The sequence below is a fragment of the Camelus bactrianus genome, chromosome 6, assembly GCF_048773025.1.
Source record: "Camelus bactrianus isolate YW-2024 breed Bactrian camel chromosome 6, ASM4877302v1, whole genome shotgun sequence".
NCBI lineage: Eukaryota > Metazoa > Chordata > Mammalia > Artiodactyla > Camelidae > Camelus > Camelus bactrianus.
In genome coordinates, this window is record NC_133544.1 from 70,578,264 (window position 1) to 70,601,603 (window position 23,340).

The window sequence follows — 23,340 nt, forward strand, 5'->3', positions numbered from 1 at the left end:
TAAGCTGTAATATTAATATTTATAGTATTAATATAAATATTACATATTTTAAATACCGATTCAACTAGTTAATGAATTACAGACAGACAAGTTGTAAGGTGTTTACGTAACGGGAGAGTGGGACTTGTTCCTCTAAAACATGCAGAGTGAGTTCTGGTCCTTAGGTGCCCAATGACAAGGGTAAGAGTAAAGAAGGTTTAGCAGCTCTGGTATTACTGGATAGGAATTATTCTGGACCAAACTCCCTCATCTGAAATCTTTCTACCACCCACTTCTTGCAGCAAGAAGACACTGTTGCCAAACTACATTGCTTCTTTTCACTGGCAGGTAGAGCTGAAGCCAACCATAGTGAGCGTGGACTCCTGGCCCTGTGTTTTACAGAGGACCAAACAGGTCACAGTTAAACAGCAGGGGTAAGAAATATCTGAGCTATTTCCTTCATTATTCTTAAAACTTGATTCTGGCTGTTTCTACCCCTAGAGAGAGAGGACTTTGTTTAACCCTTATTTTGCCACTTTCTGATTGACTTGATTCTTAAAGCACATCTTAACAAAATTACGAGGGAGAGAGTACTTTTCATCCAGGTAATCTGTTCTTTTCTCAAATGTTCCTCTTAATATCATGTGCTTTGTTCTAAGCACCAAAACAGGAGTTTGACATAAGTTAGGTAATATATATCTTCAGTTCCTGGGGGTCTAACAGGGAAGGTGTGGGACTGAGGACGAGGCACAGAATTCTGAGGCCCTCTTGGGCAGTCTATGTAGTACGTAGAATTACATACGGAATTCTAGCCAGTTTGTTTTGGGAAAAAAGGCAGACAGGCATCGTTACCTTTTAAGTTAGACCTAATTAATGTATCCTTGCTTCCCTATGTCTAAAATGACTAAGTTACCTATCTTTGGTAAGAAACTACTGTCCCATGACACGAGGTCAGTCTAAACCAGCTCTCACTCTGAGCTTTAAACAAAAAGAGGTACATTAGTGACTGACCCCACAGAATTGAGTACCTCAACAGCTGCCCATTGTCCTATTTCCTACTTTGCTCTTTCCTTCTTTTAACCTTAATATCCCCAAGCTCTTCCTGTTCTTGGTAAAACTGATTTTGTCTTCTCTCATGCCTCTATTAGGCTCACAGTGTCCTCATTATCAGGTACCTAACAGAAAAAGCAACTCCTGGTACCACAGTTGTTACCTTTAATAGATTATATTGTTGTATATATTCAACTGTGCATTTTGCCAGCTACTGATGAATAAGCTGTTCTTATATATAGATCAGCACATTCCCTGATGTTCTAGAAGCGTTCTCTCATTTATGTTAAGAGGGAGGCTTTTCCTGCGGTGAGCTACATGCTCTTCCTTTTTGATAGCATCGTGGTCACCTCCCTTTTAGGAAGATGCTCAGGCAACCAGGAAGGCCCCAAAACATAACCCTGACGAATAGCTTAACAAAGACCTCTAGGGAGGGAGGATTTAGGCAACTTGCTTTCAACTTACTTCTAGAAGAAAGGGTGTGGTGTCAGCACAGTAAAGCTGATCAATAGGCACTGGGCCCTGGTGCCAACATTTAGAGACTAGCTTTATGGCAGTAGGGAGCCCTGTGTATCCTGTTCTACTTATGTAATTTCAGTCAGGGCCTCCACTGGTTTCTTTGAGACAAAGCAGAATCCTTTCTTTTCCTTTTGCTCTCCCCTCCACCTTTACCCTGCTAGTAATCAACGTGGTCTGAATCTTCAGTTTCTCCCTGGTTCAGCCTTGCTGTTTTCAGAGTCTGAAAAAAAGGAAAAGGAAGGTACCTGTTCCAGCTCTTGGTAGGTCGGGAGTCTGAGGTGATGGAGCTCCTCCTTTGATTTTATGAGGGATTCTTTATTCTCCCACTTGACGAAAGCCCGCTTTCTGACCAGGACTGGGCTGGGACATGGAGATGTAGGGCTGGGCAGCACATACAGTGTGTCCTGGGCTGTCTTCCTTGGGGAAGACAACACGAAGTGACCAGAAGGACCCTCGCCGCCAAGCCAAGACGGTGATTCGGTCTGGGTGGCCTTGTGTGCGACAGTCCTCCTCAGCCGCACAGAAATCTTCTGTGAGGACACTCCCATGAGCATGATGGTCCGATCCTTACTCTCCTCACTGTGTTCCACTGCCTCCCCGTTAGGGAATGTGAACGCGCCTTCCTCGGGTGCTGTAGGAAGACATGTGACATGTTAGTCCGGCTCAGAAAAGCAGAGACTTCCTGGACATACAGGAAGTGGCAGGAAAAGTTCCAGGAGACCACAGCATTGTGAGTCAGAAGAGGTGTAATTTTCAAGAAGGGAAAAGTAGATGAATATAGTTACAGTAAGATTGAGAAAAATGATAATGGGCTAAAAAGAATCCTTAGAAGTTCTGATTTGATGAGCAGGTGCCATCCCAGAGAAGAGTTATTAACAAAGAGGTGGACGCACTCTGGATGACAGTGATGCCCTTGCAGGCAGACCTGGGCTTACAGCACTTCTGGAGCGGTTTTCCCTTGTTGCCCATGCTACGCCCACGTTAACCTGCCCGTCAGTCTACTTCCAAGCTCGAGGACTGGGGAGAAGTGGCCTGGAGAAGGGAAGTCTCTAGGTGCAGCCCCTTTCTCCCAAGAAGTCTGCATTGTGTGTGACAGAATTGTGGCACCTGAGGGTGACGTGTAACTCTTAAAACAGAGGGCGCATCACACACAGGTGTATCTTTCACAAGGGTGTTTGTGGTGGTTTCTATTACGAGTGGGAAGGAAGAAGGTGATCCTCCCCTGCGAAAACTGTATTCTTCCCACCTCACTTTCCAAGATGAATGTTCCTAGTGCCTGCTTACCGTGGAGCAGATCTTTGACTCCCAACGAGCAAAGGCTGGACGTTGGCCCCACAGACGTGCTGTTCTCTGTGGGAGCTGCTGAGTTCTTGGCTCGCTTCTTGCACTCAAACACAACCAGATCTTTGCATTGTTTGTGGCAGTTCATCCCGCAGTCTGTGGACAAGATACTCTCATCAGGAAGTCTTTCTCTTATCCAGGGACTCAAAACCACATTCATGCAGTGCTCTCTGGTCAAACATGCTGGTCCTGTCTTCTGGAGCCAGGACACCTAACGTTTCCAGTGAACTGAGCATTCTTCTCACTGGGTCAACCCTGGATCTTACAGCCTTGTCCCAGCCCTTATTGTGAGTCTCAGAATCGCAAGTGGCATCCTGTTATCTTGGAGGGAAGAGGTGGTGTCTTCCATCATCCTGCACATAGTGCCTGCTCTCAGGAGAGCCTCTGAAGGCGCCTAGCTATCAGGGCCTATTCTTTCTTTCTTGCAGGAAAAGGTCTTTTCTACTTTACTCCTCAATTTTTCTAGTCACAAAGGAAGGACAATTATGTCCTAGGGCCTCTACTGATAAAACGAAAGCTGACAAGGGCCTTTGATTATCACTTACCTTCTGTTCTAAAAGTGATTCTGTACCTTTCTTTGGGGACCCATTAATCTACCAGCCATCCCTATTTCTAGGGCAGCCAAGGCAAAGAGAGGCTCTTGTAACAGGAAGCAGCATAACTAGTCACCCAGAGAGTCCTGTCTTCCTTGTGGCAGTCACTCTCGGGGGCTGCTCTAGGGGGTTTGTGGCAGTCACTCTCGGGGGCTGCTCTAGGGGGTGAGGCATTGGACTTCATGGACACCTGCTCTGGGTAAAACATTACATCTTACAGGAGAGCCCCTAAGACCACATGCTGGACGAGGCAGAGCCTTACCTTTACACCGATATCCTTGTTTGATCACTCCCCAGAGCTGTGAGACAAACAGGAGACAGTTAGAATGCACCCCACAGCCTTCATCTTCCTGGTGTGAGGCTTGACGTTGACATCCATTCCTTCTTTGCCCTCATTCTACCTCCAGCGGGAGGGAAAACCTATTTCTCTCTCCTTAAACGGAAAGCAGGACAAGTGTGTGCTGATCAGAATCAAATGTTACCAAGATTACTACAGTGGATTTATGACCCAGGCCTGAAGTGGATGGATCACAGGACAAACAGGCTTCTTGAGACTCCAAACTAAAGGGCAGGTATATAGAACCCTGGGGTCAGACACTCGGTTTAGGAGGAAACTGCTGATATGGGTGGGACAGAGGAGGGGCAGAGCCCAGGTGACTTCTTAAAGGCTGTTCCTTTTGAAGGGGAGAGGGGTAAGGATGTCTCATAGTTCTTTTTCCTAACACTTGGAACAGCGTATGGATATAATATTTAAAAAGTATATCCAAAATTTAATATTTCCTTACCATTTATCCCAAGCCCCATGCACCAGAAGGAAAAATACATCAGGAAGAAATGGGAAAAGATGAGTCCAAGTAAAACCCCCGGATCTGAGGACTAGGTCACTGTGGCTGCGATGAGTTGATAAAGGTGTGGAGATCTGTGTCTGGCCCAGCCAGTGACACTGTCTCATACCCTCCCCAAGTTTCACCCCAAGGCACTCTAACAACTTACAAATCCAGCGCAGTTGTCACAGAAAGTGGGCTTCAGGTAGGTGGTCTCTTGGAAGTTGTGAGAGAAGCCCAGGCCCAGCTTGGAGCAGATTGAGCTGGCCCTCATGAAGTAGGCCGTGATCTCGTCTCTGCTGATGAGGCCTTCCCTGCCAGCACGTGACAGAGACAAGGATGTGAGCGGAGAGAGCAAGGGTGGCTTCTCGGCTTAGAAACTCACCTTCTTTTTACCCTTGAGTGGCAGTACAGTACATATTACCTGACAGTGACTTCCATGAGCCCTCCTCTTAATAAGGACACAGGGATAGCATGTAATAAGCAGGTGAGGTGGGTTACTTATATCCACAGTAGTAGTATTTGGCTAAACCAGGTTTTCCTAACTAATTTAACCACTATCCACAAGATTTAAAAAGAACTGATGGAAATGTGTGTTTAGGGAGAGAAATAACCTTATGCTGTGGTTTCTGACTTCAGATGGTACATACTATATAACTGGAACCCACCAGCCAGACATTTGGTTTCACACAGAGAACCAACATAGAACTTAGCTAACCCTGAGAAAAGTAACATGCAAAGTATTCATAAATATTAGTTGTTTCTCATAATCGGTAAGGGCAAAGCAAGAAGGAAGACCAAACTTACATAAACTGGCAGAATTATAGGATCTTCAATTCTAAGGTATTTTTTAAAAGTATGCATTTTTCATGGCCTTTAACAGTCCAAACAAAAACCGGACAGGCATTACTTTGATGACCACTCTCTCAGCGCCAGTGCTCATTAAGTGACCACAGCAGCAACACATCCGAGTTTGCAGAGTCTTCCAGTAACACATTCATAAAGCATTCTCACCAGCAGGCTCATAACCGCATTTCCTATACACAGACCCTCACCTGTCCTTGTCCATCACACAGAAGGAAAATGGAAAACTCGCAGCAATCTTCTCAAACTCTTCCTGAGAAATGTATCCATCCTGGTCATGATCATAGTTCTTGAAGACAGACTGAAAAAAGGAGTTGTTTTGGTGATTATCAAAGAGAAACCAATCATTTCTCCCTTTAGCCAAATGACAAAGGGGCTGGAACAGCTGGAAAAAGGCCTCTTCTCAGTCTGAGTGAGGGGAACTAGGGAACATGCTCCTTGAACCGCTGCAGAGACGCAGCGGGTCACATCCCACCGCCTCTGGGGGCGGCTAGGCCCTTTCATTTCCGTCTGCACATCACTGCCCTCAGCCTGGCTGCTCTGAGCCCTGAGCTCACTGCACTGAGGGATGCCCCCCCCCCCCCCCCCCACCGCCGTTCCTTCAGTGCACAGCTCAGATTGCAGCTTCAGCTCATGGCCCAGTGGGAAGTGCTCCCTACCCGGCTCTTATCCTCTACGAGTTGTTCTGTCACTTGCTGGCTCGTACTTTCCTACTGTTACACTGAATGGTCCACAGGAGAGATGTGGAAATATGAAAGCATATACCTTCAACATTCAGCACAGTGAACTGAATCAAACAGTGCCAAACTTTTCAGTTTTAGATTCTCCTCATCACCCTTACTGGATCCCCAAAGCTTTTCTAACGCCTCTCTGCCCCCAAATCAACCGGCAACCTTTAAATACATGCTCTCTCTCTAGGCCTTTAAGAGGTACACCTCCCCCCATATAAGGTCAAAGTGTGTTGGCAGAAATGTAACTTCTGAACTGTTCTGCAGCCACAATAGAAGTGGCTCCCTGTGCTCACACAGGAATGGGTTTCACGTCTCTTACCTTTGTATTTCTACCACTGTGCTCCCCTCCGCGCACAAACAGAACTAAGCCAGGCAGTGCCTTGCGTTTGTCTGCGGAAACACAGGTGTACTTACGTCCACCATCCTCTGGACGTGTTTGCTTATGGTCTTTGGGTCAGGTTTGGGAGATACTCCAGAGGCCCAGTCCACTACTACTGGTGGCTTTGAAGGTGTTAGTGGCTACAAGGAAATATTCAGAGAAATCCCCGTGACCATAATGCAGTCTTATAACCTACAGCTCTTCCCTCCCCATTGCCTGGTAGCTGCACCTGCGGACAGCCCTCAGGACGTGTGGCAGCAGGGAGCGGAGAGCCCACACGTAGCTGAACTCCAGTGCAGCAGCCCTGGCTAACAAGTAGTGTGCTTGACAGTTTGCCGAGAGCTCCTCACGCATTTACGTCCATCTGAGGTAACTTACAGTCCTCTGTACGCCTGGGTTTCAGTTCCCTCACCATTACAGCTTCTGTTGAAGCTACTGACAGAGAGTAAAAGTAGATCATTTAAATATCCTCTCTGTTCTCTACTTACTATTTAGTAGAGATGTGGATGAAGAGAAAAGTAGCTCAAAGGCATAAAGACACACAAGAAAAAAACCAGAGGCCTAGACAAGCTGAGATGGAATCGATTCCTAAGTATTTGAGACTTGGTGTAAATTAAAATCTCTTTCAAAAACAAAAGAAGGTCCGATGCCCTCTAATACCCTGAAAATGGAACCTACCAAATCTTTTCAGTGACCATCTTTGATTACAATAGGATGCTAGAGCCTGACCTTTTTGTATAGAGACAATGAAATTTAGCCATCTGAACAGAAAAGCTGAGTTTCTTACGTAGAGGAACTCTACCTTTGAGTGCCACTTGTTTTGGGGCTGGGAAGCCTCCCAGGAGACTGTGGATTATTGGTCCTTCAGAAGGAAGACTGAAACTACTTCACCAGCTGCTAGGGGGGGCAGGGCCAAGGTCAGCTGTGAGTCCCTGCTGGGCAGCACCAGGGCTGCACTGTTTTGAGGGCTTCTCAGCACAAGAGGTCAAAAGACCCAGCAGACTGCTCTTTCTGAACCAGATGAATACAGGCTGATACAGCTTTTCTATCTACCAAGCTGGAAATCCTCTGAAGTTAAGCATCTGATTAATACACACATCAGTATTATCAAGTCAAGGACGAGAAACAACTGATGTAAGGACACCTCACACTCAGCAGGAGGGAGCACTCACTCCAGCCTGCGACGCCGTACCCCTGCTCACGTTAGTAAGCCACGGGCTGATCCCACCGCTCCTCCCGACACTCACAGCAGGCAGTTCTTCACTGTCCACATCTTAGTCTTATCCCCTCAAGTAGTGTGCAGACTCTTTATGATCAGGAACTATTCCTCGGACATGCTGAACCTTTCCCCATTCCTAGCACATGTTTGAGCACACAGTAGAAACTGAACGAAAGCCCACTCCTTAAGATGAATGACCTTGATGAGCAGCTTGTAAAAAAGCACATGTTACACGTGGGAGTCCTAATATGAAAAACTCACGGGGGCTTTGTGGTTCCTGGGCTCCCGGGCATAGGAAAGCTCGTAGATCTCATCCTCAGTGTAGTAGAGATCTAGGGATAACTGCGGATCAAAGCAGAGCAGAGCAGAGCAGAGTTAATCGCTGGGATGCTGTTTGCCTTTCCCAGGGCTGATGTGTTTCTTTCCTGTTCTTCCCCTCCAGTGGTTTACACTTCTAGGCTCTAAGTCATTTGTTTTTAAAAATTCACAGAGTTTGGAGGGTGTGACACCTACTGCTGCAGTATGGGCAACCATTAGTTCTTATTAGAGTGTTTTTAAATTCTGGTGAAGTCTCAAGATGCTCTCTTTTAAACTACAGTTTAATGTCTAAGGTCCTATGTAGAGCTTAGGCCAAAGGCCCTGCCTGGTTACATGCTCCACACCTCATGTGTTCTCCCCCAAGCAGATGGATGATCTGAAAGGACAGTCTGCGTGGCCTGATACTATTCAAATTTGATTCCAGCAACGGAACCCAGTTTAAGTAACAGGTATTATTAAACAATATTAAGAGTTAATGAGTTTCATATATCTTAGAACTATAAAATTTTAGAGGAAGGAGGTCTTAGAAATAATCTTGTTCTTAACCTAGATTCTATGGATGGGCTTCAGGATGCTCAGAACTCAAAAACATATACTATTGACAATATATGGCTTATGTATATTTTGTGGGGAAGAATGTTCACAGCTTTCATCACAGAATCTGTGATTTAAAACAGGTCAGATTCAGTGCCTCTCTCCACAGATGATGACATCTAAGGCCGAGACCTGACAAGGTTGCCCGGCCAATTAGCGAGAGGGCTCAGATTAGACACCAGCTGATGCCAAGCCTGGGCTGGATCAGAATAATCCTGTGAAGTAGGAAGAGGCAATAGTGATCATTCCATTCTGCCAAAAAGGTGGGTTTAAAAATTGTGTAATTTTAGAACTGAAAGAAGTGAGAAATCATCACGGAGATTAATCCCCATGATTTTACAGAGGAGGAAACAGCTAAGTCCTCACAGGCACACAGCTGGTGAACTACAGAGTCGCAGGTCTAGAAGGGAGTTCAGCTGATCTCACCCTGCACCACAAATGTTCGTCTGCCTGGCTCTGGGAACAGGGATCAAAGCCAGTGGTGGCAGGATCCAAATAATTATTTACTTATTTACTTACTCACTCACTGCCTTGTCCTTTTTCTTATGAGAACCCACTGTCTCCATCTCTTACCAAGTCTTGTATCCTCATTTGCTATCAGCTCCTCCAACAGAGCTTAGGCCTGACTTTTGCAGGGTGGGGAAACACTCCTGGAAGTCCAAAGGGCATGCTGCTTAAGAGCACAGCCCTGGTGTCCCACCACCTGGTTCTGAGCTGAATAACTTGGCCTCTGGCAAGTTATGTCTTTGTGCCTCAGTTTCCCCATCCATAAAATGGAGGTGATACCAGCATCCACGGCATGGAGTTTTTATGAGTGTTAACTGAGCTGATATTTGATAAGGTGCAGGGATGGATGCCTAGCACACAGAAAGTGCTTAGTGATTTGCCCGCACATGAGCCTTACCGTCAGCAGGTGCACCAAGTCCTTGTTGGCCTCCAAGGGTGGGGCCACCTCTTGCAGCTGGACCAGTTCATTGATATGATTGTAAAGGGCCAGCAGCTTGTGGACATTGACCTTCCCCTCCTCTAGATAGTCAGGCATGGCTTCGTACAGGGAGATGAGGTCCTTGAGGTGCACCCCCAGGATGGGGATCTTGAAGTGGGTGCACTCCCCGTAGGCGCGCCGGTAGTTGTCGTAGTTTCTGCAGGAGGACAGCAGCTCGGTCATCTCACCCAGAACCTACAAAGCAGAAGAGACCCAATCACAGGGAATCCCACAGGCAGGCTGTGCTGTCTGCAGCAGCCACCTGTTTACTCACGGTTCCTACCATGATCTCACCCCACACCTCATATGTCAGGGGAGGAGGGACCCAACTAAAGGTGCAGAGTATGACTCCCAGATTAAAACTCCAGCTTATGTCAAACGTCACCGAGCACATTTACAAAATGCAAGTTACACTTTACTTGATTCTACTACATAAGCAGGAAATTTTACATGAGGTTTCATCTACTGTTTTTATACTAAAATTGTTCTTTTTAAAAACAAATAAGCATCTGATAAAATTTTTAAGGTATAAGAGTATACAGTGTCCCTCTGACCTCTGTCCCCAAGCCATGCAGTCCCCTTCCCTAGTGTCTTCCAAAAGCTTCCAGAGATACCACATTGCATCACACTCGAAGGGTGAGGCCTGCCTGGCTGCCTGAGGAAGTGTGTGTTTCCAGTACGGCCTTCAGTCGTCCATCACCTGTTCTTACTCCTTATGCTGGGCCTTAGCTCGGTAAGTCTCAATGTGGGCCTCTGTCTATGAAGCAGGCGACATTCCACTCACACACCGAAACCCTAAACAGGGAGACTGAACAGACTAGACCAATTCCCAGCAAAGGACCTGAGAGGGGATGGGGCAGAGGCCTCGGGTTGCTGTGTGTGGGAGCCAGCACCCTGCTGGACGGGAGGGGGCGCGCTGCTCACCGGCACAGCAAGGGAGCAGCCGGGTCTGCTCTTCTTTTCAAACACACCTGGGTCAAGTCAGCACATGGTTCACAGAACCCCATTCCCCATGTGTGGTGACCAGCTTTCTCAGAAGCAAAGACAGGAAGGGGAAACTGCCTGCTAATCACGTCACAACACAAAATAACATTTGAAACACTGTGCCAGAAATTCTTGTCATAAACTTGTGGCCTGAGAAGTACCATTTCTCCCCGATGAAGAACTCGAGGTCTCAGAGAGAGCCTCCCGCACTCGCTCGGAGCCGGCAAGAGAGCCTCCTCACACACCACTAGCAGCAGTGCGGGTGAGCGTGAAGTATGGAGATGCTCATGAGACGGGGGACCAACCACAAAAGTGAGATTTTTGTTCCACTTAGATGATGAAATAAACCCTGGGGTGACACTTGCTGTAACCTTGGACTTAAAAATTCACTCTGCAGACCACCCTGAAGGTGAAGCAGCTACAGACAAGGGAGCATTGCTGTGGGGGACCCCAAGCTTTAGAGGAGCAAGCTAAGCCCCTCTGTCACCTCTGACACATGGGCAGTCTTCTCTCTTGTTCCGCCTGGTCTCAGCAGAACCATGAGGGGATGATAAGGTGACCAGACCACTGGGAGGGCAGGGTGGGGCGGCATCCCCAAACCCCAGCTTTGTGGGGGCAGCCTCCTGAACGGAGGCTGACACCTGGGAAATGGATGGGACAATGAGGCTTAGACATCTCTCCTGAAGAAGAGTCTCCCAGTGTGCCAGCTCGGGAGGCCTGGTCGGTCCTCTTGCATGAGATGAAATGCTCAAAGAGCAGCCATTTGGAACCCGCAGCATCCATAGCTGCATGTCTGTCTATACTGTATTGTGGTTTACATGAGTTAAGAACAGCCCTACAGCATAAAAGATTAAAGTCCTTTCTGCAAAATCTAATTAATAATGTAGGCAAGTACATAGGACATTTAAGAAAAATACTCCCCAATAAAAACTGCTGCAAACTGAAAAGCTCATTTCCAACTCTCTGGGAAAATCCAACTCTCCATAATGTCACTAAGAGTTCTGCTTAGCGCAGTTTCTAACGTGTCACTTCATAATCTCACTTGACATGTGCACTGAACTACAGTCACTGAACTACGGTCCCTTGCTAGAGCAAGGGAGTGGATACTAAAGATGGTGGCTCTGAACACTCAGTGGCATATGAACAGAGGAAAGAGACACACAGTTTCAAATCACCAGCAGGAATAGGTACAGTAACACTGAGGCCAGACGGAATCACAGTCACTCTCAAATCTGTGGTGTCCCTGTCCTGTGCGTTTTCCTGGGGGTTGCCTCCTTGGTATCGTGCCTGGTTGACAAGGAACTAGGAAAATCACCGTGCCTAGGTCTGGGGACAGCTGAAGGTGCACGAACTCCACCCCGAGGTTCATGAAGGAAAAGAAGCTCTGATGGGTAGACTAGGCTGGGAGGGGAGAATTTCCCTCCTAGGCCAGGCCAGGCGTGGTTTGGAAGTGCTCTCTGGGTTGCCCCTCAAGGAGGATACACTGACACTGGTCCTAGGAATGCTGCTAAAGGGCCCCAGAGGAGACAGGAGCACTGACCTTATTGATTTCATGCGGGACATGTGAACTTGTCTCCTTGAGCCTGGAGATGGAGCTGTGACACAGCCCTCCTATCACAGCCATCAGCGTATTGAAGTTCTGTAGTTGGTGGAGCTTCTGTGACACAGAAAACAGCAGGGAGCAGAGTCACTGTACATGTCAGTTACATGGGAGCTTAGAGACTGCTGCTTGTCTATGCTACGAGTCTTCCTGATACTGGCCAAAGGCCAGCGATCAGGTATTGGAATTTTCTATCCATTTCTTCCCTTATGCTTAATTCCAGACCATTAGGTCCCAAATCTAGTAAAGCATCACATCTTCCTCCTTTTGTTGCTGCTGGACCACCCTCCGTGTCAGTGGTTTCTAAGAATCACCCAAAGTTCTTATTTAACACAGATTTCTGGACCCAAGTCCAGATGCTCTCATTCCCTGGATCTGGGGCTGAGCTTACGGATCCGTGCTTTTAACACACTTTTAGTTAACATTAGAGCAGGTGGCCCATGTCCCATATTTTAAGAAACACTGGTGTGGAACGTCTAGAGCTGGAAAAATACATCATTAAGTGTGATCTTTTATAACCTTCACCCCAAAGTAACCAGAATGTTTTATTTCTGAGGGCAATGCCAGTGCTATATAGCATAGTAACTGGAAAGACACGCTAGAATCTCTGTGGAACTTCAAATGTGTGTTCATAGTACCTGCTTTACTCTCACCAAATGCTTAAACTCTGCCCCTCAAACATTAAACCCCAGGCATTTGACACAACATGGGCTCAAAGACCTAACTCTCGTTGGTCCAGCTCCACAAAAACCTGGAAATGCTCTTTCCTTTGCCACGTGGGCCACATTTGGGAGAGCAATGTAGGCTAGTAAGCATCTTCTGAAAAGTGTTAAGGGTCTAAACAGATCCAAACCTGTACCCTGACCTCGAAGATGGCCTTTATGACCCTCTCCACATCGCCCTGCGTGGGAACTAGGAAAATCACCGTGCCTAGGTCTGGGGACAGCTGAAGGTGCACGAACTCCACCCCGAGGTTCATGAAGGAAAAGAAGCTCTGATGGGTAGACTAGGCTGGGAGGGGAGAATTTCCCTCCTAGGCCAGGCCAGAAGCCTTAATCCAGTCACTCACCTGTGCCACCTGGATGAACTTGATGAAGACTTGAGCCCTGAGCTGCGGGGTGGGGCGGCTGAGAACCATCAGCTGCACCCACTGGGAGACGCCGTTACACAGGGCAATGGACCGCTCCATGGTGGGGTTCTCCTTCACGCAGCTATTCACAAGGTAGTTCTGATAATCGGAGAACTGGGGAAAAAGAAACTCATCAGGACTGCCGCTCCGGTGTTCTGGGAAGTCCGAGGGGCAGATCTCCTCTGCTCAGCGGATGGCTAGACTCTGTGATGGGACAGAGGTGCTCTTGGCCCTCTGCTCCCGCATGTCCTCCACCTGGCTGACAAGAAGGGGAGGGAGGGCATCTTTCTTCCTCTACCCACAGCATGGTCTCTACATCAGAAGTCATCAGCATAAACAGATGTGACACATACTAGTTAATTCAGTACTGTATTCGAGTAGATACCCATAGTGTCCCTTCTAAATTCTAAAGAGTAGTAGTCAAGAAAACTCTCAGGACAAGTTCCAGCTCTGCTGAAGTTAAGGGAAAAAAGATAATCTCACAACTTCTCTCTCTCCCTCCTGTTTTCTTAACTTAAAAATGGCAGGATAACATCTGCCCTGTTTGGGACATGGAATTGTTAATAAGAACAGACACGATAGCCCGTAAAAGCACCTTAAGTTTTCAAAGTGCTACGTGAGTGTGACTTGGTGCTAACACGATAATTATTAACCTCATGCTGAAACAAAGCTATTTAGATTTCCTTCTGCTCACCAATTTCTGAGCAGAAGCCAAGTGAGTGGAGTACATGAAACCTGCTTAGCTATAATGTGGTGACCATACTTTCCCAGCCACTTAATGGCAATGATTATGGCTGACAATGAAACAGCAGCTGTGAAACAGGAACTGTCCCAGAAGATCACCACATAACCCATGGCCACACAGTTATCGTGGCCCTGACACAATGCTGCTCCAACAGTGTAACTGAGAGGGAGGCGTGGCCCGCTCTGCCCCAGCGCTCCCACCGAAGTGTGTGATGCTGCTCCCCTGCTCTGGCCAGCTCTCCACTTCTGAACGCTCCTCTGTGAGATCAGGTGTGACCATGTCACACAGTGTAGCCAGCAGAATGTGAGTGGAAGTGACATAATGACTTCTGAGAAAAAGATGTAAGAACCAGTGAATGACTGGCTATATTGTCTTTCCACGCTGCAGAGATCATGGAAATTTTTACCAAGATGGAACCCCCCTGTCCGGGTCCTCAAGCACCTGTGATCAGCAGAGGCCCCTGCTGACCTGGGTCAGACGTGTAGCGTGAGGGAAGAATTAACTCTGGCTTTGTTAAGTCACTGAGATTGGGTGGGAAGAGGGTGAGGGGACTGTTATCAGTGTACATACCTTACTCCTGCCTGACCGGTAATACACTGATGAGAAAAATCTCATAACCTAAATAGAATGAGTGCAAATTGACTGAGCCCCATTTCCCTGTGCTGGGATCGCTGATGGGTGGAAAAATATGGAGACCAAATCTGCTCTTTAAGAGAGACATATAAAGCAAACATCTTACTGGTTGTAAGAAAAGTTTCCCCTGATTCATTCCAATGAATACATTGATATACCTCTCCCACTATAAATACAATGTATTGAATCCATTTTTTAAAAAAAGAATTGTCTCAGTACACTTCTTACACCAAGTATTATAATAATAAGCAGAAAATACTAAATGCCACTCAATTCATAGCAGAAATAAAGTTCCCTCCCACCCTATGTTGGAAGAACACTTGTTTGGGGAAACTGTTTGGAACTGCGTAGGAAAAACAAAAAAAATCCCCCCAAGTCTTCTGCTGTGGGGGACCATGTCATTCAAAAGAAACAAAGATTCACACTGGTGTTTCCATTTGCAGACAGAACCCTGCCTCAACCCTGGGGGAGCACTGGCTCCGAGCCCTTGTTCTACACTGACTCCTCCCTTCCAGGCCCCCTGCTCCGAGCACGGCAGGGAGCAGACGTCCTGCGGGTTGGACAGAACAGCCCTGCCAACAGGGCCCCGTACAGCTCAGATTTCCAGCGTGATAAATGGCTCTCTTCAGTGTCCTTCCTGTGACAGAGGAGGCACTGCCAAAAGGACACTCCCCAGGCGGAGCTTGCCAATGGGGGCCCGTGGTTCTGTCTGAGGGGTGCCAGTGAGGAGACCAGGGGGCCACACAGATTAATGCTTGGAGATTTATTTCCAAATGGGGCTGGGGAGGTGGAGGTTCCTGGCTGATTGGCCAAATAGCTATGTAAAAACAGGGAAGATGTCAATGTTAGGGGAGAAAAGATATAAAATCCCTGTCACCTGGCTTGCAGCTCTCCCTCCAGACACAACCAGGCTCAATAAATTGGTGCTGAGTGACCGAGAGGGGCATGTGATCTTGGCCTTAGCTCTGAGTCTAATAAATTGGGTGACCTGGTCCAAGCCTCCCCTGGGACCTCCATCCCCTCACTGGGGCACAGATGCTTCTAAGAAATGCACCCAGCAACTAGGCAGTCTGTTTTCAGAGCAAACGTGAAGACTGCATCTTTTGATAGTGGCAGGGACTGAGTGGAGTCAAGGTGTCATTTCTTGGGAAGGCACACTGGCCGGTGAGGGTTTGATGGCATCTGACACGTTGACAAGTTCTCTTGTATCACAGTTTTAAGGAGCAAGGTTTGGGTCGGCACAGTTTCTCTCTAGAATCAGGGGTGACTGCTGGGCCCCGTCAGCACTACTTCAAAGTTTAGGCATATTCTGGGCTAGACCAGTAGCACTTAACTTTATTCTGGGATTTCCCAGAGCTACCCAAAGCCTATCCTAGAATGAACTCAAACTCTTACAGGACTGAACCCCATTTTGCAGGGAGTTTGAAAATTCTTTTAGAATTCTGGAAGCCTAATGACTATCATGGGTAAAATGTGTGCGCACACTCGTGTGCACAAGGTATCACGTGTGCTCTTGTCACCTGAGTGAGGGGTGAGCGAGGCAGGGTGCGCTTAGACGGTTGGGGGAGCAGAGCAGGAGCAACAAATAATTCAGTGTGTCTGGATTTTCCCGACTATACAAAGTCTGAGGGGAAAGCCTGCCAGCGCTGAGGGGGCCTCCAGGGTTCGGGGGTGACTGGCCTGCTGAATTCCTCTGCTTATTTTCAGAAGTTTCTCTCCAGCCCCCTGGGGCCATACCGATATCCTCCGGAAGGACTTGAACTCCAGGTAGGTAAGGTGCTCGGATAGCTCCTCTGGTTCCAGATGGTCAAACAGCAGGGAGACTTTCCGTTTCTTGCTGGTGTTTGATTTTATCCTTTGAGTCAGTTTCCTGGACCAGTCGCGGGCATTGCTTTTGTGGATAAAAGTGAAAGGGAGAAGACAGAAAAAGAATAAATCAAAATTGCTTTTTAATGCAAGTAAATCCATTAACATTTCCCACAAGAGTGAACAAAGCATCATTAGCTAACTTGCCTCGGCCGAAACAATGCATTAACAGTTTCCCCAAACCAGTTTTCCCATGGCTGCAACTAGGAAGCCTTGCGGTTTTCCTTGAACCCTTTGAACATGCCACAGGAACTGGGTAAAATGCGTTCACCTTAAGGCCGTGGGAAGGACTGAGTGTCAGGCGTTGGTCACGGTGTCCTAGCCTTTGGTCCTGGCACCCCTGTCTAGCCCTGGCATGTCTGCTCCCCCCATGCTTCCTGTGTGTTCCTTCATCTCATGAGAGTGACGGGGACTCTGGTGGGAAATCTCAAGGTAGTGGGGCAGTATTCATGCTACAGAACCACAGAGAGCCACACGGAAGAGAGGTCGTGCTGCGGAATCGTGTAGAAACATGTGGTTACTCTGGGCAGACTTGTGGCATTTTTCTCAAATGTCCCCGGTCACCGAAATGACCAAGGAAGCCTTGTTAACCCTAGAGTTAGCCCCACACACATTTTCTTGTAACCAATCCATGCATTTGTTAGTCAGTTTCAATTTTCTTCCCTAAGGAAGCAAAGGGAAGCAGCCGCTTTGAAAGGTAGCAGGTTGCAGATCTGTGTTTCCCAAACTGGTCTTCCTGAGAAGCTTGTCTTCTGACAAAAGGCTTCTATGGTCAAATGAGTTTGGGAAAGGCCACAAATTCTGTTGCCCCCTCACCCAATGAGCATAACAGACTCTGAGATGCATTGCAAAAGGAGAGCTTAACTCACTATTCCTCAAGTATACCTGGTCAGGCCGTATCCCACTAATTCCTAAAGAATATACCGTGGAAAATAGAGGAAGTCAGCTAGGGACGTGCTGGGACAGGCGATCAGGACTCGAGAACCACCCTGGGCCCTATGTGCTGTGTTTTTAAAATGAAGACACTGTTAGTTCAAGAAGTTCTTTTATCTTTCAAGTTATTATAATTCTAAGCAAAGTAGTACAGAGAGTCCAAACTGATACATAGGTTTATTTGGCATTCTGAAACGTGATTTGGAAATCATTTCTGCACAGCATGACACAGGGCGCTGTGGGCTCTCAGAGTCCAGCTTCTGCTCTGCCATTCACTTAACTAGCTGTGCGACCCCAGTCGAGCCAGCTGTGCTAAGCCTCAGTTTCGCAGGATGTTGGATGAAATGATCTTTCGAATGTGTTTCAGTCCTAGAATTCTATATCCTAGGGATGTATATTATTCCAAAATAAAGCGGCCACCTTGTGAAGACCTAAGCACGCAGTGAGTATGCTCTCCTCCCCCCAAATGAGGACAGGCGTTCATTTTTCCAGAGTGGGACAGTCTCATAAATAAGAAATCCAAGGAATAATCTGAAATATTCTTAAGATCCTTTTCACCTCTGTAAGTCCAGGTGTCTCCCACAGATGTCTGTGTATTTTATAAACCCCCTGCTCGACCCACTGTCCAGCAGTCCCTTCTCCATGTGTGAGTTCAGGATGCCTCCAGGCATCAGCTGCTGAAGAAGCATGAATTTATTCACTGCACTTTCAGTTTCTTGTGACCTGGATACATTTTAGTCAGTATTTTGCTACCTGATTTCCTTTTCACTGGGGCTTATTATTAATTTCTGCTCTTGGATATTAGTCCCCTACAGAGTTACCACCAGGGGCTTTGCTCTGCTCTGCTGGTAAATGTCAGGCTCTTCTCTTTGGGGAGGCGATTGGAACCTGCCTGTCTGGGGGCTTCTCGAGTAGGGAGAGCAGCGGCCATACCGGGAAGCGGGCCTCGCTGAGCGGCCTGGATTGTTCTATAGGAGGGAGGGGGTTTCGAAAGGGGAGTCAGAACCTTGACACTCACATTTGAGTTGTGTCGATCAGGCGGCAGTGCAGCTCCTCGCCATTGGCTTTCACCAGTTCCTGGAACTCCTCCATAGTGTTTGCCAAGCTGGCATCCATTTTAAACATGATCCAGAATTCCGTTATCCAATACCTACAAGGTGCGAGTTCAAAAACACAGTCCAAAACTGAAGCCAAGGACTCACATTTTGGTGGGTTCTTTCCATGAAGCGGATTCAGAAAAAGACAGGCTGGTTTGTCCTTCTATAGTCCCGGGAATACAGAATGTATATTCTCTACACAGAACATAAGGAGCTGGGGTGGGGGTGGGGGGAAGAGAAGAAAACCACCCTCTGACGATCCTCTGCCCCGCACACGTACTACATGCTGTGGTAAGGTGTAAAATAACCACAGGAGCCATTACAGCGGTTTAGGCACAACTAGGTGTCTCAGAGAGAATTATAAATAAGATAACTGCAGATAAACCAAATGCCCAAAGATGGGACCATGCACCTGTAAGTTACACTTTATTATATCTTAAAATAGTAGAAAGCCACAAAAAAATGATGTTGACATAGGTTTTTTTTTTTTTTACTGACTAGCGAAGATTCCTATGATTTAAAGCTAAGTGACAGCTATAGGATACAGAACTTTATATGTACTTTGATCTCTATTATGTTTAAAAAAACTTGGAAAAAGACAAAGGAAATATACAAAACTAGGTAGTTGGATATGCGTGATTATTACTGTAGTTATATTCTTTTCTTTATTTTCAAAATGCTCAAATATGAGCTACACTACTCTTGTATTTAGGAATAAAAACAAAGTAACCTCTTCCTTGTGTCACTTGATATCAAAATGCTGTAAAAGTGATGAAAACGTTGGTATAAAATACTGAGCTCAGGCACACCAGAAAAACTGACTGCTCTGTTGAGGAATTCCCAGTATTGACAACTGTCCTTTGCAGTCTGCCCAGAGGTATTATACGGATGGTCAGGAAGGGAAAGGCAAGGAAGACGAGGAAAGACCTAGAGCCCTTGCTTTTTCATTTCACCAGACTCCACAAAGTCCCAAACGCATGCAGAAACGTTACCTTACAAAATAGCAGATCTTCAGGCAAAGCCCTGGTGAATTCTTTGCCAAGGCATCCTTATATGTAGGGCTGCGGTTAAGGGAAATGGAAGCCTCTGTGACAGAAACCAAACAACATCTCATCTTTGGAAGTATCTGCGAGAACTGCCTCCCTAGCCCCCAAAATAATTTTTTTAATGAAATTCTTTTCTTATCTCTTGGGCCATAGGATAAAACCAACTCGATGTGTGCAGCTGTGTGCCTGTTATCACTTGGAAGGGCGAAGATGGTGACTTTATGCAGCCCATGCTGAAATGGCTTAGAGAAGGGGGCCACAGCAACTCCTGCAGCAGTACAAGTAGGAAGTCAGCAGCATGGCAAGTGCAAATGGAACATCCTCCAGGATAGATCACAGGCTAGGCCACAAAATGAGTCTCGGTAAATTTAAGACAACTGAAATATCCAGCATCTTTTCTGCCCCCAAATGCTATAAGACTGGAAATCAACTGTAAGGAAAAAAAACTGCAAAGAAACCAGACATGTGAAGACTAAACAACACGCTACTAAACAACCAAAGGATCACTAAAGAAATCAAGGAAGAAATAAAAGATCCCTGGACAACAAGTGAAAATGAAAACACAATGTTCCACAACCTCTGGGACACAGCAAAATCAGTTTAAGAGGGAAGTTCACAGCAATACAAGCCTACCTCAGGAAACCAGAAAAATCTCAAATAAACAACCTAACCTTACACCTAAAGGAACAAGAAACAGAAGAACAAACAAAACCCAAAGTTAGTAGAAGAAAAATCATAAAGATCAGAGCAGAAATAAACAAGAGACAAAAAAAAGAAAGAAAGAAAGAAAGAAAAGATCAATGAAACTAAGAGCAAACATTGATAAACCTTTAGCCAGACTAATCAAAAAAGAAAAGAGAGAGGGAGGATGCAGCTCATTAGCAGAGCACATGCCCAGCATGCACAAGGTCCTGGGTTCAATCCCCAGCACCTCCATTTAAACAAACAAACAAACAAACCTGATTACCTCCCCCAAAATTAAAAAAAAAAAAAAAAAAAAGAAAAGAAAAGAAAAGAAAAGAAAAGATAAAAAGAGAGCGGGCCCAAATCAATAAAATCAGAAATGAAAAAGGACTTACAGCTGACACCACAGAAATACAAATAAGAGATTACTATGAACAGTTATATGCCAATAAAATGGACAACCTAGAAGAGATGTAAAAATTCTTAGAAAGTTATAACTGCTCAAGATTGAGCCAGGAAGAAATAGAAAATATGAACAGACTAATTACCAAAAATGAAACTGAATCAGTAATTAAAAAAACTCCCAAGAAACAAAAGTCCAGGATCAGATGATTTCACAAGTGAATTCTACCAAACATTTAGAAAAGAGTGAACAACTATCCTTCTCAAACTATCCTGAAAGACTGCACAGAAAGGAATGCTTTCTAACTCATTCCATGAGGCCAGAATCACCCTGATACCAAAATCATACAAATAATATCACAAAAAAGGAAATTAAAGGCCAATAGCACTGAACACATGATGAACATATATGCAAAAATCCTCAACAAAATATCAGCAAACCAAATTCAATAATACATTAAAAGACTTATACACCATGATCAAGTGGAATTTATCCAAGGGATGCAAGGATAGTTCAATATCCACAAATCAGGAGTGGGAGGACACAGCTCAGTGGTAGAGCGCATGTCCAGCATCCCTGGGTTCAATCCCCCGTACCTCCATTAAGTAAAATAAATAAACCTAATTACTCCCCCCAAAACAACAACAACAACAAATTCACACAAATCAGTCAATGTGATTGATATACGACATTAACAAACTGAAGAATAAAGATCATGTCATCACCTCAATAGATGCAAAAAAGCATCTGACAAAAATTGAACATCCATTTATGATAATACTTTCCACAGAGTGGGTACAGAGGAACTATACCTCAACATAATAAATGCCATATATGATAAGCCCACAGCTAACATCTACTCAACAGGGAAAAGCTTTCAGCTTTCACTTTAAGATCAGTAACAAGACAAGGATGCCCACTTTTGCCACTTTTATTGAACATAGTATTGGAAGTCCTAGTCATAGCAATCAGACAACAAAAAGAAATGGAAGGAATCCAAATCTGAAAGGAAGAAGTAAAACTGTCACTGTCTGCAGATGACATGATACTACATATAGAAAATTCTAAAGATGCCACCAAAAAACTATTAGAGTTCATCAGTGAATTCAGTAAAGATGCAGGGTACAAAATTAATATATAGAAATCTGTTGTATTTCTTATACTACCTATGAACTATCAGAAAGGGAAATTAAGATAACAATCTCATTTACAATCACATAAAAAAAATATCTAGGAATAAACAGAGGTGAAAGACCTGTACTCAGAAAACTTCAAGACACTGATGAAAAAAACTGAAGACAACACAGAGATGGAAATATATACCACATTTATGGATTGGAAGAATATTGTTAAAATGACCATATTACCCAGGGAAATCTACATATCAATGCAATCTCTATCAAAAAAAATGGCATTTTTCACAGAACAAGAACAAATAATTCTAACATTTCTATGGACACACAAAAGACCCTGAACAGCCAAAACAATCTTGAGGAAGAACAAAGCTAGAGGAATCATGCTTCTTGATTTCAAACTATACTACAAAGCTACAGTAATCAAAACAGTATGGTGTTGATGCAAAACCAGACACACAGATCAGTGGAACAGAATAGACAGCCTAGAAACGGAGCCACAATTATATGGGCAGTTAGTCTATGACAAAGGAGGCAAGAATATACAGTGGGAAAAAGCCTCTTTTTATAAATGGTGTTGGGGAAACTGGACAGCTGCATGCAAAAGAATCATATTGGACTATGCTCTCACACCATGCACAAAAATAAATTCAAAATTGATTAAGGACTTAAATATAAGTCCTGAAACCATAAAACTTCTAGAAGAAAACTTAGGCAACACACTCTGACATCAATCTTCATAACATTTTTTTGGATATGTCTCCGTGGGCAAGGGAAACAAAAGCAAAAATAAACAAATGGGACTATATCAAATGAAAATGTTTTTTTGCACAGTGAAAAAACTATCAGCAAAATGAAAAGGCCACCTACTAAGTGGAGAAGATATTTGCAAATGATATATCTGATAATGATAAAGTTTTCTCCCTCAATGTGGAAATAATATGAAACATTTATTTTAGATACCAGGTAAGAACAGAGCTAGGTAATCCAATTTTTACTGCATCACAAAAATCATCCCTTCACTACAGTGTAAGATTTAAATGCAACCTGCACAATGGTACCTATTATATAAAACGTAGTAAGATTGCTGCTGCCCTGCCAAGTACTTTCAGTCCCTACCCAGGTCCCAAATAACCAAAGAACTCATTCAACTCAACATAAGAAAAATAAACAACCTGTTTAAAAATACGCAGAGGAGCTGAATAGATATTTTCCCAAGGAAAACATATAGATGGCCAACAGGCACATGAAAAGATGTTCAACATCACTAATCATCAGGAAAATGCAAATCAAAACCACAATGAGACAACATCTTACACCTGTCAGAATGGCTATTATCAAAAAGACAAAAAATAACAAGCATTGGCGAGGATGTGGAGAAAAGGGAACCCTCCTGCCCTGTTGGTGGAAATGGAAAACAGTATGGAGTTTCCTCAAAAAATTAAAAATCGAACTATCATATGATCCAGCAATTCCACTTCTGGCTATTTATCTGAAGAGATCAAAAACACTAATTAGAAAAGATATGCAGCCCTGTGTTCACTGCAGTGTTATTTACAATAGCCAAGATATGCACAACTAAGTGTCCATCAACAGATGAATGAATAAAGGACATGTTACTTAGCCATAAAAAAGAATGAAATCTTTCCATTTGCGATGACACAGATGAGACCTAGAGGGTATCATGTTAA

At 45.1% G+C, this 23,340-nt stretch overlaps 1 protein-coding gene across 7 annotated transcripts in view; it reads right to left on the reverse strand.

The window, feature by feature from the left end:
* Positions 1–23,340, reverse strand: part of RASGRP1 (RAS guanyl releasing protein 1) — a 439,223-nt gene that overhangs the window by 9,702 nt on the left and 406,181 nt on the right. For 6 of the 7 annotated variants that reach the window (XM_074365886.1, XM_074365885.1, XM_074365884.1 and 3 more), the window contains 13 exons: positions 19,376–19,434; positions 18,305–18,436; positions 16,225–16,378; positions 13,050–13,223; positions 11,921–12,037; positions 9,316–9,591; positions 7,761–7,841; positions 6,316–6,420; positions 5,362–5,471; positions 4,476–4,620; positions 3,745–3,781; positions 2,833–2,985; positions 1,794–2,179 (listed from right to left, as the gene is read on the reverse strand). In XM_074365886.1, coding sequence (XP_074221987.1) covers positions 1,794–2,179; positions 2,833–2,985; positions 3,745–3,781; positions 4,476–4,620; positions 5,362–5,471; positions 6,316–6,420; positions 7,761–7,841; positions 9,316–9,591; positions 11,921–12,037; positions 13,050–13,223; positions 16,225–16,378; positions 18,305–18,436; positions 19,376–19,434 — 1,929 coding nt within the window. The remainder of the gene's footprint in view (positions 1–1,793; positions 2,180–2,832; positions 2,986–3,744; positions 3,782–4,475; positions 4,621–5,361; positions 5,472–6,315; positions 6,421–7,760; positions 7,842–9,315; positions 9,592–11,920; positions 12,038–13,049; positions 13,224–16,224; positions 16,379–18,304; positions 18,437–19,375; positions 19,435–23,340) is intronic. The other variant, XM_074365890.1, reaches the window with a different exon arrangement.